Source organism: Prionailurus viverrinus, chromosome X (assembly GCF_022837055.1).
Source record: "Prionailurus viverrinus isolate Anna chromosome X, UM_Priviv_1.0, whole genome shotgun sequence".
Lineage (NCBI taxonomy): Eukaryota > Metazoa > Chordata > Mammalia > Carnivora > Felidae > Prionailurus > Prionailurus viverrinus.
The window spans coordinates 30,520,408-30,533,656 of NC_062579.1; the positions used below are offsets into that span (position 1 = coordinate 30,520,408).

The following is a 13,249-nucleotide window of genomic DNA, read 5'->3' on the forward strand; positions in this document are numbered from 1 at the left end:
AAGTAGAACTTCTAAAACCAGCAATCACATAAAACCATGATGTCCACAACTTGTGACAAATGAGACAGAGCTCAAAATTCTAATATATTGTATCGGTTGTTCTTTGTATATATAATAACAGTAATATTTAAGTAGGTTTACAAACAGGCAAAACAAAAGGATATTCAAGGGCAATACTGAAGAATCATCACTTCCTTTGTGGTCTTTGGGCTTAAAATCAATGTGATGTTTAGACCCTAACATATAAAAGTAGTTCCGAATATCACATAAAAAATAAAGTTAAACACCAATAACAGCCAAGTAAATACTAGAGAATAAAAGAACTAAAGGTTTTTATTTTTAATATGATATTAAAGAACATTACAATCAGCATAAAAGTACTGTATGCAGTTTAAGTATTTCAAGCAATAAAGAAGAAAAGACCCCAAACCTTTGACACACGTTGGCTTGCTAACAGTTGACTTCGATCCTAATCCTAACTGGCCCCAGTTGTTACTGCCAAACATGTAAAGTTTATTATTTCCTGGTGGGAAGGAAAAAGACACAAGAAAGTGAAACATTTTCAACATAAAGTGATGAGAGATGAAGTCATCACAAAGCAATAAAAAAAGCTATACTTAAGAGTTGTATTGCTTTTCCATATTGAAACCGGTTACCTTGCCCAGGTTAAAGCGAATTATTTTAACTGTCCATCTACAGATTCTGTTAGGTGTAAAAAGTGTCTAAGGTTATACAGTAATCACTTTTGATTATATAGATACAGTAAAATAAATATATTCCAAGAAAGTAGTGTGCATAGAAAATCATAATTAAATATACTCAGGGAATTTAAAATTGAAAACACTCTCTTGATGAATCAAATTGTCAAGAATTCTCTGGTAAAAGAAAGAAAAATCACATTTCTGGTAAAGCAGAGTATATATCCAACATGTTTCAAACACAGCACATCTCTAAGATTCAGGATGCTCTAAGCCTTACTATCCTCTTTTAGGATTTCAATACTAACCTGTAACAACTGCAGTATGTTCATCTCCACAGGAAAGAACTGTAGGTATATCATTTTTAAACCAGAATTTGCTGGGAATGTTTTCGGCAAATCTAGTTTTTCCAAAAGTAAACACAGCACCTGAATCTGCAAAAACATACGACAGTTTCTATTTTACAACTTTCACTCTGCGGCCTGTTATTAAAAGACATTTTCAGTAATTTGTCTATACCGATTCCCTGTCTCCTGTCCGCTTTGCTTCCACTCCAGCACTGTTCATGCTCTCTTTCTACCTTACTTCAGTCTTATTCCTCAGACTTGATTCGACTTTTATTTATGAAATCTGCTAAATTGTATATGTATTATTCATTTACGGGTGTAAAGTAAAATAAATAAATAAATAAATAAGGCAGTCATCCGTTACTAAAAGTCCTGTTGTCCCCAGGTGGACCATCTGCTCCCTGGAATGAGCTGATACAACCCCTGCTGTTAACCCTGGTTAACACCTCATGGTCCAGCCCCTCAATGAAGGCTTTTCTCCACACGTGGGAACAGGACAGTATTGGTTCATCATCAGCATCCTGTCAATACAGTACGTTGAGATTTAACGCTCTCAATGAATGAACACTACCTGATCTGTGTAGTATTCACAAACTACTTTGGTTCAGTACCATTTTGGAGAGAGACCAAAAATCTCTACTAGTTCCCAATAACCATTTAAACACATACACACACACCCAGATAGGCCAGATCCAGATTCTGAGGAAATCTCAAGAACAATCACACAGAAAGAAACTAATGGGTACCAAAAAGTAAAACATAGCAAACATAAGTATTAATAATAAATAATAATATACGAAAGACTAGGCACTATAAGAAATCTTTTGAGAACAACTGTGAGGCGTGTCAGTTCAAACTGATAATTGAGATGTGAGAGGCCAGGTTCTAGAACAGGCTCTGGGTTTTCCTAGGATGAATAATTTTAACTGTTTTGTCCTATTCTGGCCTTCCAGATAGCCGCCCTGATCCCCTCACCACAAGACAGGGTTTGGTGGCTGTGCTCTGTCCACTGGTTTTTACTGTGAAATGGTATTGTCATTTTGCTTACTTTCTAGTATCTCTCACTAGGCTGTGAAGTCCAGGAGGTCAGAAATCTAATCATGTCAGAGCCAAGAGCATGGCAGAAAACACAATACATATTTATTTATTTCAGTGAATACTTGATTCTGCTGTAATCCAGTGTTATTTTAAACTCTTGTTCTTGAGCCATTAGTGGGTCAGAAAATCAATTTAGTAGGTCACGATTAGCATTTTTAAAGGGATGTACTATAGAAAAGATCCGAGTGCAGACCAAGTGCTTAGAATAAGCACTACTTCATGAAACGTCTGTTTCTGCTACGCTATACATATGGTACAGGGTCACAATGTCAAACGTTATTTCTGGAACTGAGGGAAATAGTCTTCACCGAGCACTCGCTAACAGCTTTTATACCCCACACCCGACCCCCTGGTCACCCACTCTTTACTGCATTCAATACACAACTGCGTCCTGGAGACCTCGAAGGAGGTACTTTGGGAAGTTTATTGGGAGGTAAAAACCGCCCCTGCCTTCGAGAAACTCATCGAAAGCTTCTTTTAAAAGAAAGAAGAAACACAAATACCGCTTCCCCGTGCTCCCCCCTTCCTTTCTGCTCCTCTCAGTCTTGCGCCCGGGCACGGCCTGAGCTCAGGACCCAGTCCCGCGGCCGCCGCCCGGGCCTTTCCCCCAACTGGGCGGCCCGGAGGCGGGACCTGGCCGCCCGCCCGCCCGCGGACCCTCCCTCCCGGCCCGCCGCCACCACCGCGGACGCGACTCACCGGGTACCACCTCCTCGGATTCCCCCATGCCGAAGGCGGTGCGGGAAGCCTGCCCCTGAACCGGGAAGGTGGCGGGGGCGACTCCGCGGGGTCTATGGCAGCTTCTCAGCCCCGACGCGGGCTGCGGAAGCCCCCCGAGTCCCCATAGCGACACCCCGGACATCGGCAACTGCCGCGTTCCCGGAAGTCAACAAACAGCCGCTAGGGGCAACGGGGGCGGAACGTTGGGGCGGGAGGCGGGGCGGCCGTTGGGGAAGGGGGGCGGAGGCCTGGCGCCGGGCGCCCGGCGCGGCGCAGGCGCAGGCGCAAACGCTGCGGGCGGGGCGGTAGAGGCCGCGCGCCCTCTGGTGGCCAGGAGGGGAAGGGCGGCCACGCCGTTCAGTGAGGATGTGGAGATCCAGGCCCTGCGGGGTCCTCCTAAGGGTAGTGACAGACGTCACAAATATCACCTGCTGTCTCACTCAGGCTGTGTGACACAGGCAAACGTCGACACACAAATGTAATAATACTAGTAATAAGTGACCATCTATAACTATAAATGAAATAGGCACTATGTTAAATATCCACAAAAGGCATTTGTATCCCCAGCATATAAATCGAGACCTTGCATATACTAGATGCTCATTAAATCTTTATTGAATTAATAAGCCCTACTGCAGTCCTGTAAGGCACTTAATGTTACTCCCTTTTATGGATGTGGAGGTCATACAATGGGGGAGAGCTGGGGTCTAGCTTAGCCTGCCCAACCTGTCCTTTGAGTGTTCCCCTCTGTCCTCCCACATAAGATGGCTGAGGTGTGCAATCTGCTACTGAAAGAAAATCCACAAAGAGATTCGCCAACAGCAGCACATCATTGCTTTAGAATTCATCCAGAAATGTTGTATTTTTCTACTAACTGTAGTTTCCCATTCATCATAAAACAAAGAGGCACAAAGCCATCCTCCAGGAGGAGTAAATGTATGCACATGTGGTAGTTGTGGCCACGGACTCTAGAAATAAACAAAGCTGGATTCAGGGATCTTGTGTGTACTAGAGCATGTTATTGGCTTTCTCAGGGAGTCTGATTAAAATGGGAAGGAGGGATTAAACTATGCAATACACAAACCATCAAGCGGGAGTTACCAAGAAAGTGTTTAAGGGAAAGCATTGACCTGGTGTGAGAGGTTAAGAAATGCTTCTCTAAAGAAATATCATTAAATCTAAGAACTGAAGAAGGAGAAGCAGGGAGAGGTGAGACAGCTCTGGGAAGAAAGTAAATTGTGGGCAAGGACCCATAAAAAGTGTAGCCCTTTCTAGGAGCTCAAAGAGATAACACTGGCTCATGGCAAAGTGGCAGGGTCTTGGGCCTGTTAAGGATCTGAGATTTTATCCTAAGGACAATGGGAAGCCACTGAGGGGTTTTAAGCAGTGGAGTGACAGGGTCAGCCATGTGTATTCCTGGGATCACTCTACCTGGCTGATCTGTGGGGAGTAAATTGGAGCAAGGAGGAGGGTTCAGAGGCTAGTGCAGATAACAGTGACCATGGCTTGGCATATGGTGTTCTGACAAATTTGGAGCAGGCAGATTTGAAAATATCTTAGGAGGCAGAACCAACAGGGAATGGTGTCTGACTATTGACTCTTAGGCAGTGCAGGGCTAACAAATAGCTCTTACAACAACAGCAAAGGGCCCTAAATTATTTTGGGAAAAGGTTAATATTCTTTACGAAAGCATCATAATAGTCACTATGGGAAAATAAGAATTTCTAAACACTTACTTTAGTTATGATATGCTTTAGTTGTTTTTTTTTTTTTAATTTCAAAAAGAGAAAGCACATTTTGCTGCCTGAGCATTCCAGAAGGTATTGATGTAGCTCTACTCCAGGGTTTCCAACATAAGCAAATAGGGGAAGGGTGGTGCCATTCACCAAGATGGGGAACACTGAGGAAAGAAAAGGAAGGGTGGAGTAAAGTAGGTGGGGCGGAGGGAACAGTATGGTTCAGCCTTGAGCACACTAAGGCATCCATCCAACTGGAGGTGCCGAGCTGAGCAGCCAATTGGCAAGTAGGAGTCCCAGATAGAGGCACATATTTGGGGGTGCCTGGGTCTAGGAAGCCTTGGGAAAGACTTCTAGGTGAAAGACTGGCTATAAAAGTGACTATAAAAGACTGGCTATATGGTGACTATAGAAGGAAAGAAAAGAGAGGCTAGGATGAGTTGTGATGAAGGCCAATATTTAATGGCCCAGCAAGAGACGATGAAGCTAAAAAAGAGAGAGAAACCACGGAGGGAGAGCTGGACAGAATAGGGTTTCAACAGGAGGGGTGTGGTCAGTTGTCACGCGACGCTCAGAAATGAGGTAAGGTGAAAGCTGCCCACTGGATTTCGCAATGCAGGGATCACCAGTAGTGCTGAAAAGAGGTGTTTGGTAGAGTGATGGAGGAAGAAATAATACTGGAGTTGAGAGTGGGAGAAGCTGAAGGAAACAAGTGAGGGTGAACACTTTAGACACAGGAGATTGAGATGGAATAAGAGGGGACAGGAGATAGTATTTGGAGGAGGAGGAAGGGGGGTAGATGGAGGGATTCTGATAAGTTTGGGGAGACTTGAGAATACTGAGGGGCAAACAGAATAGGACAGAAAACACAGGTTCAAGAGAGTGAAAGAATAACCAATAACATAAGGAAGAGATAGCATCCAGATCTCATGTGAAGGGACTAGTCTTAGCTAGAAGGAGAGACAGTACGTTTAGCATAACAAGAGGAAAGGAAGAAAGCCTCCGTGTACAATATACCACTGATATGTACATACATACACACATATAGTAGATTATATCTATATAAAACTGATACATATGGTATAGGTACATATCACATACGTCATATAATATATGATAATACTATTTTCTATCTCCGAAGGTTATTGTGAGATACTAGATAATGCACATAGAACTTATACTACGGTGCCTGGACTAGAAAGTAACACTCAGCAATGTTAGCTGTTGTTAATAAGGCAGACTCATCTATGCTCCCTGTATCAGCATAACCCAGGCTATGCTGCATTGTAAGAAACACTCAAATCTCAGTGGCTTAACACGAACAAAAATGTTTTTTCCTCACTCATGCTACATGTCCAACGTGGCTCACTGGGAGGATCCTCTTTCACTGATCACTCAGGGGCCAGGACAACTGACGGAGGTTCAACAACCTTACAAAGGCACCATTGTGACTCCTGACCTCTTTGGTTGCCATAGCAGGCCAAGAGAGAGAGGAAGCAGGAAATGAAATGTTTCAGGCAACAGGTGACACGTTTGGGCTTCTTACAACCCATTGGCCTGATCCCATGAGCTGTGCCCCTGTGAACTGCAGGCAGGCGGGGAAATGTGGGAGCACCTGAGACATTCAGGGAGTGGTAAATATCTCTGCCACATCCCTATAGGCCGATGGTTTCTGTGGAATCACCTCCCTCGTGTTGGAGAAGGCAGGGAGTTCTAAGGTATAACTTTCTGACTCTTGGCTGCAGTCCCGTGCTCTTTTCCGTGCCCCTTCCTAGGTGGCTAGCCTCAGGAAATCATGTAGGTATACGGGAGTCATCGCACGTCTGACAATATGCACAACTCTTGGATTTCCCCCTATTAATTTTAGTTGTTTTTCATTTGTGGAGCATTTTGTGTCAACTTAAAAATAGAGGCAGGTACAAACAAGGAAGACAGTTGACAGATCACGCTTCCTCGCCGAACCAGTTCCTTTCTTGGGGGCACTCAATGAAACTTCCAAGGCTTGCATTTTGAGTTGTATAACAATGTAGCTGCCACCACTGTTTCTTTCTTTGGACTCAGATAAACAGGTGTATCTCCACTTTGAAAACCCCACTCTGAAATCCCATAAACATCCACATTTACAAATCAGATTCTAATAGCTTCTTTGCTGAAATTTTGTGGTGCAGCTCCAGGATATATTAACTGAGGACATTTGGGTCCAAAGCCAGGGAATTTGATTTATAGAAAAGCAGCAGAAGGCAGGTGGGGACGACTATCCTATTACTCACGGAAGAAAATTTACACTTTTCTTAATCATTTAATCTGCTATTTTAAAATCTTTAATGCACATACAAATCATCCAGTAGTCTTGTTAAAATGCAGTTTCTGATTTAGCAGATTGTGGGTGGGCCTCAGGAATCTGCAATTTTAACAAATTCCCAGCTAATGCTGACGCTCCTGGTCCATGGATCACACTTTATGTAGCAAGAGTTTAACTCATAAGCATAGGAAGTAGTTTATGGAAGCAATAAATGAACAGGCTGGTAAATGTGATTATAGACAATTTGTTGGATAAAGGATCTAGTATTCAGAGTATGTACAGAATACCAATGAAGCAGTAAGAAAAAGACAAAAATATAAGAAATATAAAATAATCAAAGGATATTTCATTCACAGCAATAAAAATCCAAATAGCCTATAAACATATAAAAAGATATTCAACCTTATTGGAAATAAGGAAAATGCAAAAGAAGTAATAATGAGATAACATTTTACACTCATATTATTGGCAAAAATAATAACATTATTAATTTTAAGTGTGTTTGAGTATTTAGGAATATGGGACGCTTGCTAGTGAGAATGCAAATTAGTACGATCACATTATTTAAATAATTTGCCAAACTAAATAAAGTTGAAAAGGTAACTATGCCCAAAGTGTCATACATGAGGTTGTTCACGACAGCACTGTTTATCCTAGAAAAAAGTGGAAAGACCCTAAATGTCCACCAGTAGAGGCATGGAAAGGCTGTTTATTCACACCGGAATGAATATTATATAGCAGTTATAACAAAGGAGCCAGTTATACATGTATGGACATGAAGAATTCTCAAAAATGTAATGTTGAGAAAAATAAGATTACAAAATGGTATGCACTATATGATGCTATTTTATCAAAAATAATTTATTTTATTAAATTTTATTTTAGAGAAAGAGAGGTGTATGAGTGGGGAGAGGGGCAGAGGAAGAGAGAGAGAGAATCTTAAAACAGGCTCTACACTCAGCATGGAGCCCGACATGGGGCTCCATCCCATGAACCTGGGGTCATGACCTCAGCTGATATCAAGAGCCACCCAGGTACCCCTGTTGAAAAAGAATTTAAACATGAAAAATAGAATATTTGTAGAGTGACGTATATGCAATATGATCATTCATGGGAATGATGTACATCACATTAGGGAGAGTCATTTCTTCTGGAACAGGAAAGAAGGGATGAATGGTGGAACAAGCATCAGTAATGGTTTGCTTCTTTAAAAATAACAGAGATCTAAAGCAAATATGGCAAGGGGCACCTGGGTGGCTCAGTCGGTTGAGCGTCTGACTTCGGCTCAGGTCATGATCTCGCCGTTCGTGAATTCGAGCCCCGCGTCGGGTGCCGCGCTGACAGCTCAGAGCCTGGAGCCTGCTTCAGATTCTGTGTCTTCCTCTTTCTCTCTCTGCCCCTCCCCCACTTGTGCTCTGTCTCTCTCGCTCTCTTTCAAAAATAAATAAACATTAAAAAAATAAAGCAAATATGGCAAAATGTTGACATCTTTTCGATCAGAGTGGTGGATATGTGAGTGACTTATATTATTTTCTCTTCCTAAATGCACAATTGAAGTGTTTGTAATTAGAAACAAAACAAGTTTTCCTTTTTAAGTCAATCTGATCGGACATAATTGAAATAGAATAAATGCACCCATTTAAGTGCATACTTTGATGAGCTTTGGCAGATGTTTATACCATTATACCATGTAACCACCAGCCTAAGCCAGATGAACATTTCCTTCCCCACTCCCACCTCCTAGGAGAAAAAAAAAAACATTCTGATTTTTCATCAGTCATAGGTTAGTATTGTCTTTTGTACAACTTCTTTCATGTCTGGTTTCTTTTGCTCAGCATAGTGTTTTTGAAATTATTTTAAGTTGTGTGTATTGGTAATTTGTTCATTTTTAGGGATATACCTTAATTTATTTATCCATTTAACTATTGGTGGACCTTTGAGTCATTTCCACATTAGGGCTTTCATAAATAAAGCTGCTTTGGCTATTCATGGTTTTTTGTTTTTTGGGTTCTTTTTCGGACAAATGCCAAAACTTCTTTTGGATAGATATCCAGTGTCTATCGTCAGTTTTATGTATTATGAATATTTTCTCCAGGCCTATAGCTTGCCTTTTCCAAATCTTAAAGGAGAGAAAAGGAAAAAATAAATAAAAAAGATCTCAGCCAAAAAAAAAAAAAAAATCAATGGACAAAATAAGAAGTTTGTACCAAAAAATTCAAATTTTAATCATTTGAAAAGACAGTTAACTGTATTATTAAAAGTGTAAATAAAACCATAACACTTATTTACTTTTCCTATTAAACTGGCAAAGATTAAAAAGATTGCCAGGATATAGTTAGCAGAAGAATAAGCACATTTATTCACGGTTTGTGGGAATTCAACAAAAATATGATCTTTTCGAAAGGTCATTTGGCAATATAAATTACAATTTTTTTAAAAAGGCATATCATTCTTACTCATCAAAACCATTTCTATAATAAGTTCTTTCAGAATTTTTTCCTACAGAAATATAGAAATTTGCACCAAAAATATGTGCACCAAAAATACTCCATTGTTTGTTAGAACAAAATAAATAAATAGATAAAGATAGATAAATGACTTCAATAAGCTACTGAATAAGTAAATTATTGGGCTTCCACACAATAGGATACTATGCAATCATGAAAATCAATATAATAGCTTTACATGCACTTAAATGGAAAAATATCTAAGATCAAATTTTAAGTGATAAAAACAAATTGCAAAATAATATGTAGAGTATTATCCCATTTCATAAAAACTAAATTAACATATATGCATATATGGATAGGTGCGATAAACACATAGGTAAAAATCTGGATCGATATTTACTACACTCTTTAGGGGGGCCTGGGTGGCTCAGTCGGTTAAGCCTATGACTTCGGCTCAGGGCATGATCTCCCCGTGCATGAGTTGGAGCCCTACGTCGGGCTCTGTGCTGACAGCTTGGAACCTGGAGCCTGCTTCGGATTCTGTGTCTCCCTCTCTCTCTGCCCCTCCCTCGCTCACACTCTGTCTCTCTCTCCAAGATAAATAAACATTAAACAAATTAAAAAAATATATTTACTACACTGTTTAATAGTAGTTTCCTCTGGGGTGTGCAATTAGAGAGGTCATCAAAAAAATTTTTAAGTTATTTATTTTGAGAGAGGGACAGAGAGAGAGAGAGAGAGAGAGTGCATGGGGGAGGGGCGGGAGAGAATCCCAAGCAGGCTCCACATTGTCAGCATGGAGGACGACCTGGGGGATTGATCCCATGAACCATGAGATCATGACCTGAGCTGAAACCAAGAGTTGGACGTTTAACTGACTGAGTCACCCAGGTGCCCCGTGGCCTTCTAATTTCTAAGCCCTACCTATCTGTATGGTTTTAATTTTTTTATATAATTAACACAATTTGCTTTTTGATCAAAACAAAAGGGTTCAAAATAAAAAATAAGAAATCAAACAACTAATAGAAGCTGAAAATCATAATAGCTAACATTCAATGAGCATTTATTATGTGGCAGGCACAGTTCTAAGGACTTTAGACACATTAACTTAGTGAATCCTCACAAAACTGTCTAGGATACATGTTATTGAGTGTCCGCGTTTTACAGATAAAGACACCGAGGTACAGAGAGGTTAAGTAACTTCCTCTAGGTCAAACAGTTAGTAAGAGGTGGAGCCAAGATTTGAACCCATATTTGTCTGGCTACAGAACCCTAACTCTCAGGAAGACTATGTTATCTGCCTATTGAGGAAAAATTAAAATATGACTGGAAGGAAAAAATATAAGATTCTAGTTCACACCAATCCTGAACTAGCCATCCATTGATTATTGCACAAGTTTTGAGCATAAAGTAGTAATGATTGTGTCCCTTTGTTGTATTTTATACACATCTACCTGATTGAGATCCGTCTCTATCTCCATCTCTATCTCTATCTCTATCTCTATCTCTATCTCTCTATCTCTATCTCTATCTCTATCAAATACGTCTAAGCTCCTTACAATCTCATCACCTCCACTATCACCTCCCTGTCCTAAAACATCATTACCTCTCACCTGGACCATTGCCATCACTTCTTAATTGGTGTCCCTGCTTCCATCCTAACACTATTCACAACCCAGGAATCAGAACAATCCTTTTAAGAAAATGACACGCCTTCTTCTTTCTCAAAACCCTCCAACAGACCCTCCCTGTTCACTGGAAAAAAAAAAAAGCCATAGTCCTAACAACAGACTACATCATCTGGCTCTCTACCTCACTGAGCTCATTTTCCACCCCAAACCTGCAGCAAGGAATTATTAAATCACTTCATAGATGTTAATGATCTGTAAGTGATTCTATTAGCAAATATTGAGCCAGGAGTCAAACCTAGTTTTATTTGATGTAGATGATTGGACTCCCTATATTACACCATGCTCTAATAAAATGGTTAATTTTTTGCAGTAAAATGACCATTATTTTCGCTAGACATAACTAGGCATCCAAATGAGACATTTCCCCTTCTTTGGGAGGACACTGAAATTGTTGAGAACATGCTTTGATAGTCTTGGAAGAAACTTGAGAGCTTGAGGTATGTTTCTGTAAAAAACTACAGAAATGTAAACCCTTAATCTTTGCATTTGTATTAGATTTTAGAAAATAGATTTGTTTTCAAAAATAATATGAAACTTAAGTTGATATAAAGTAAAAAAACATTTTCAAGAAGAACAATATCCTTTGGGGTGACAAATAAAGGATGACTATTAAGAAATGGATCTGGGGGGGCACCTGGGTGGCTCAGTTGGTTAAGCATCTGACTTCAGTTCAGGTCATGATCCCTCAGTTTGTGGGTTTGAGCCCCCACATCAGGCTTTGTGCTGACAGTGTGGAACCTGCTTTGGATTCTCTGTCTCCCCCTCTCTCTGCTTCTCCCACTCTCTCTCCCCCCAAAATAAATAAACATTAATTTTTTTTTAAAAGAAGGGGATCTGGTGATCTCAGGTGGCTCACAGACTAACTCAAGAGCCAGTTCCTAAAGAAGAGTTGTAAGGGAAATATGGCAGGACTTCTATGACAAGGTACTTTCCTAGATGACTACTTTGAAGGATCATGTAATGTGATGATAATGGCTTGTACTCTTAGTTTTGTCAGATATTGGTCAAAGCACTCTATGTATTAATTATCTAAATCTGCATATTGTAGACGAGGAAACTGAGGTACAGAGAGGTGAAGTTAGCCAACGTCTCTCGGCTAAAACGTGGTAGCTGGGGTTGGAACACATGCAGTCTAGCTCCAGAATCCATCCTCCTAACAACTACACTATACTGCCTTTTGAGAGGCGCAGAGCAGTGGTCTTCAAACCTTTTAGATCGCACGTCATTTATAGTCAGCCAGAAGCCAGAAGATGTAAGAGCTCACTGATGTGGCCGATGCAAATCAGTTTTCCTGGGTTTATACCTATACTCGACGCTACCAGCTGGCATGCAGAATCAGTGAGAAGTTTGAGGAATGAAGCTCAGAAAATACAAAGACAAAGATCAAGGAAAACTACCCAGCAGAAGAAATACATGTGTATTTACCTATTTGTCTGCATGTACTGCTGTACTCATATATTATTGTGTATATTGTAAAATATGCACAAAAAGATTTCAGATAAGCTGATGAAAATGAAACAGAACCGAAAGTTCTACTATTTGGCTTGCTCCACCAAAATGGGTTGTCTCGAGCATCCCCTGGGGGCCGCGCACCTCAGTTTCAAAGCTAGGCTTGGACTAGCACGGCTGTGAATTATGGCTTTACCGCTTGTTCCATGAATAATCTGGGAAAGTTGCTTACTCTGCCTTTGATTCTTCACCTGTTAAATCAGGAGAATAACTCCTAATTTGCAGGATTGTGCGGTTTAAATGAGATTATGTGTACACAATCTGTGGTGCCTGGCTTTCAGTAAGCTCTTCACATATTATTTGCTTTCTCCCATAACTTGAATTCCCGGTTTTTGTTTCAGGGTCCGTGCTTTTAGAATTTCATTACTTTGTACACAATGAAGCTGGAGGCAGCCCTGCAGTTAGACTTGGTGCATCTAGGTGGAGCTAGATTAATAGCTTTTTCACGCTCATCATTGCAAACATGGCACTGCTGTGTCTCTCTGACAGAAAAGAAAACTCTAGAGGAGACGTGTGGAAGAACCTATGTGCATTTTGCTTTGTGTAAAACACCACAGGAACTGGGAGGGAGGGAGGGCAGACTTAATGACTGTCCAGACACTTAAAAATGAATGGCCTGACTATTCAGCAATTGTACGTTTATGAACAGAAGCTTCCTTTTACATCAACTGTGAGCCATTGCCCTTTGTGATTGGGGG

General features: G+C 40.6%; 2 protein-coding genes across 11 annotated transcripts in view; one reads left to right on the forward strand and one right to left on the reverse strand.

The window, feature by feature from the left end:
- RPGR (retinitis pigmentosa GTPase regulator) overlaps positions 1 to 6,006 on the reverse strand; it is a 56,639-nt gene extending 50,633 nt beyond the window's left edge. For 5 of the 10 annotated variants that reach the window (XR_007148874.1, XR_007148877.1, XR_007148876.1 and 2 more), the window contains exons 1-3: positions 2,843 to 3,075; positions 1,007 to 1,132; positions 431 to 523 (exon numbers count right to left, since the gene is read on the reverse strand). Coding sequence is in view for 6 of the 10 variants with exons in the window: in XM_047843429.1 (XP_047699385.1) it covers positions 431 to 523; positions 1,007 to 1,132; positions 2,843 to 3,005 (382 nt within the window). In the remaining 4 variants the exon portion in view is untranslated. Of the gene's footprint in view, positions 1 to 430; positions 524 to 1,006; positions 1,133 to 2,646; positions 2,729 to 2,842; positions 3,076 to 5,941 lie in introns of those variants that run through there. The other 5 variants (XM_047843432.1, XM_047843434.1, XM_047843433.1 and 2 more) reach the window with 5 other exon arrangements.
- A 209-nt stretch (positions 6,007 to 6,215) lies between these two features.
- Positions 6,216 to 13,249, forward strand: part of OTC (ornithine transcarbamylase) — an 80,722-nt gene continuing 73,688 nt past the window's right edge. The window contains exon 1 of the mRNA XM_047843438.1: positions 6,216 to 6,317. Coding sequence (XP_047699394.1) covers positions 6,265 to 6,317 — 53 coding nt within the window. The 5' untranslated portion in view covers positions 6,216 to 6,264. The remainder of the gene's footprint in view (positions 6,318 to 13,249) is intronic.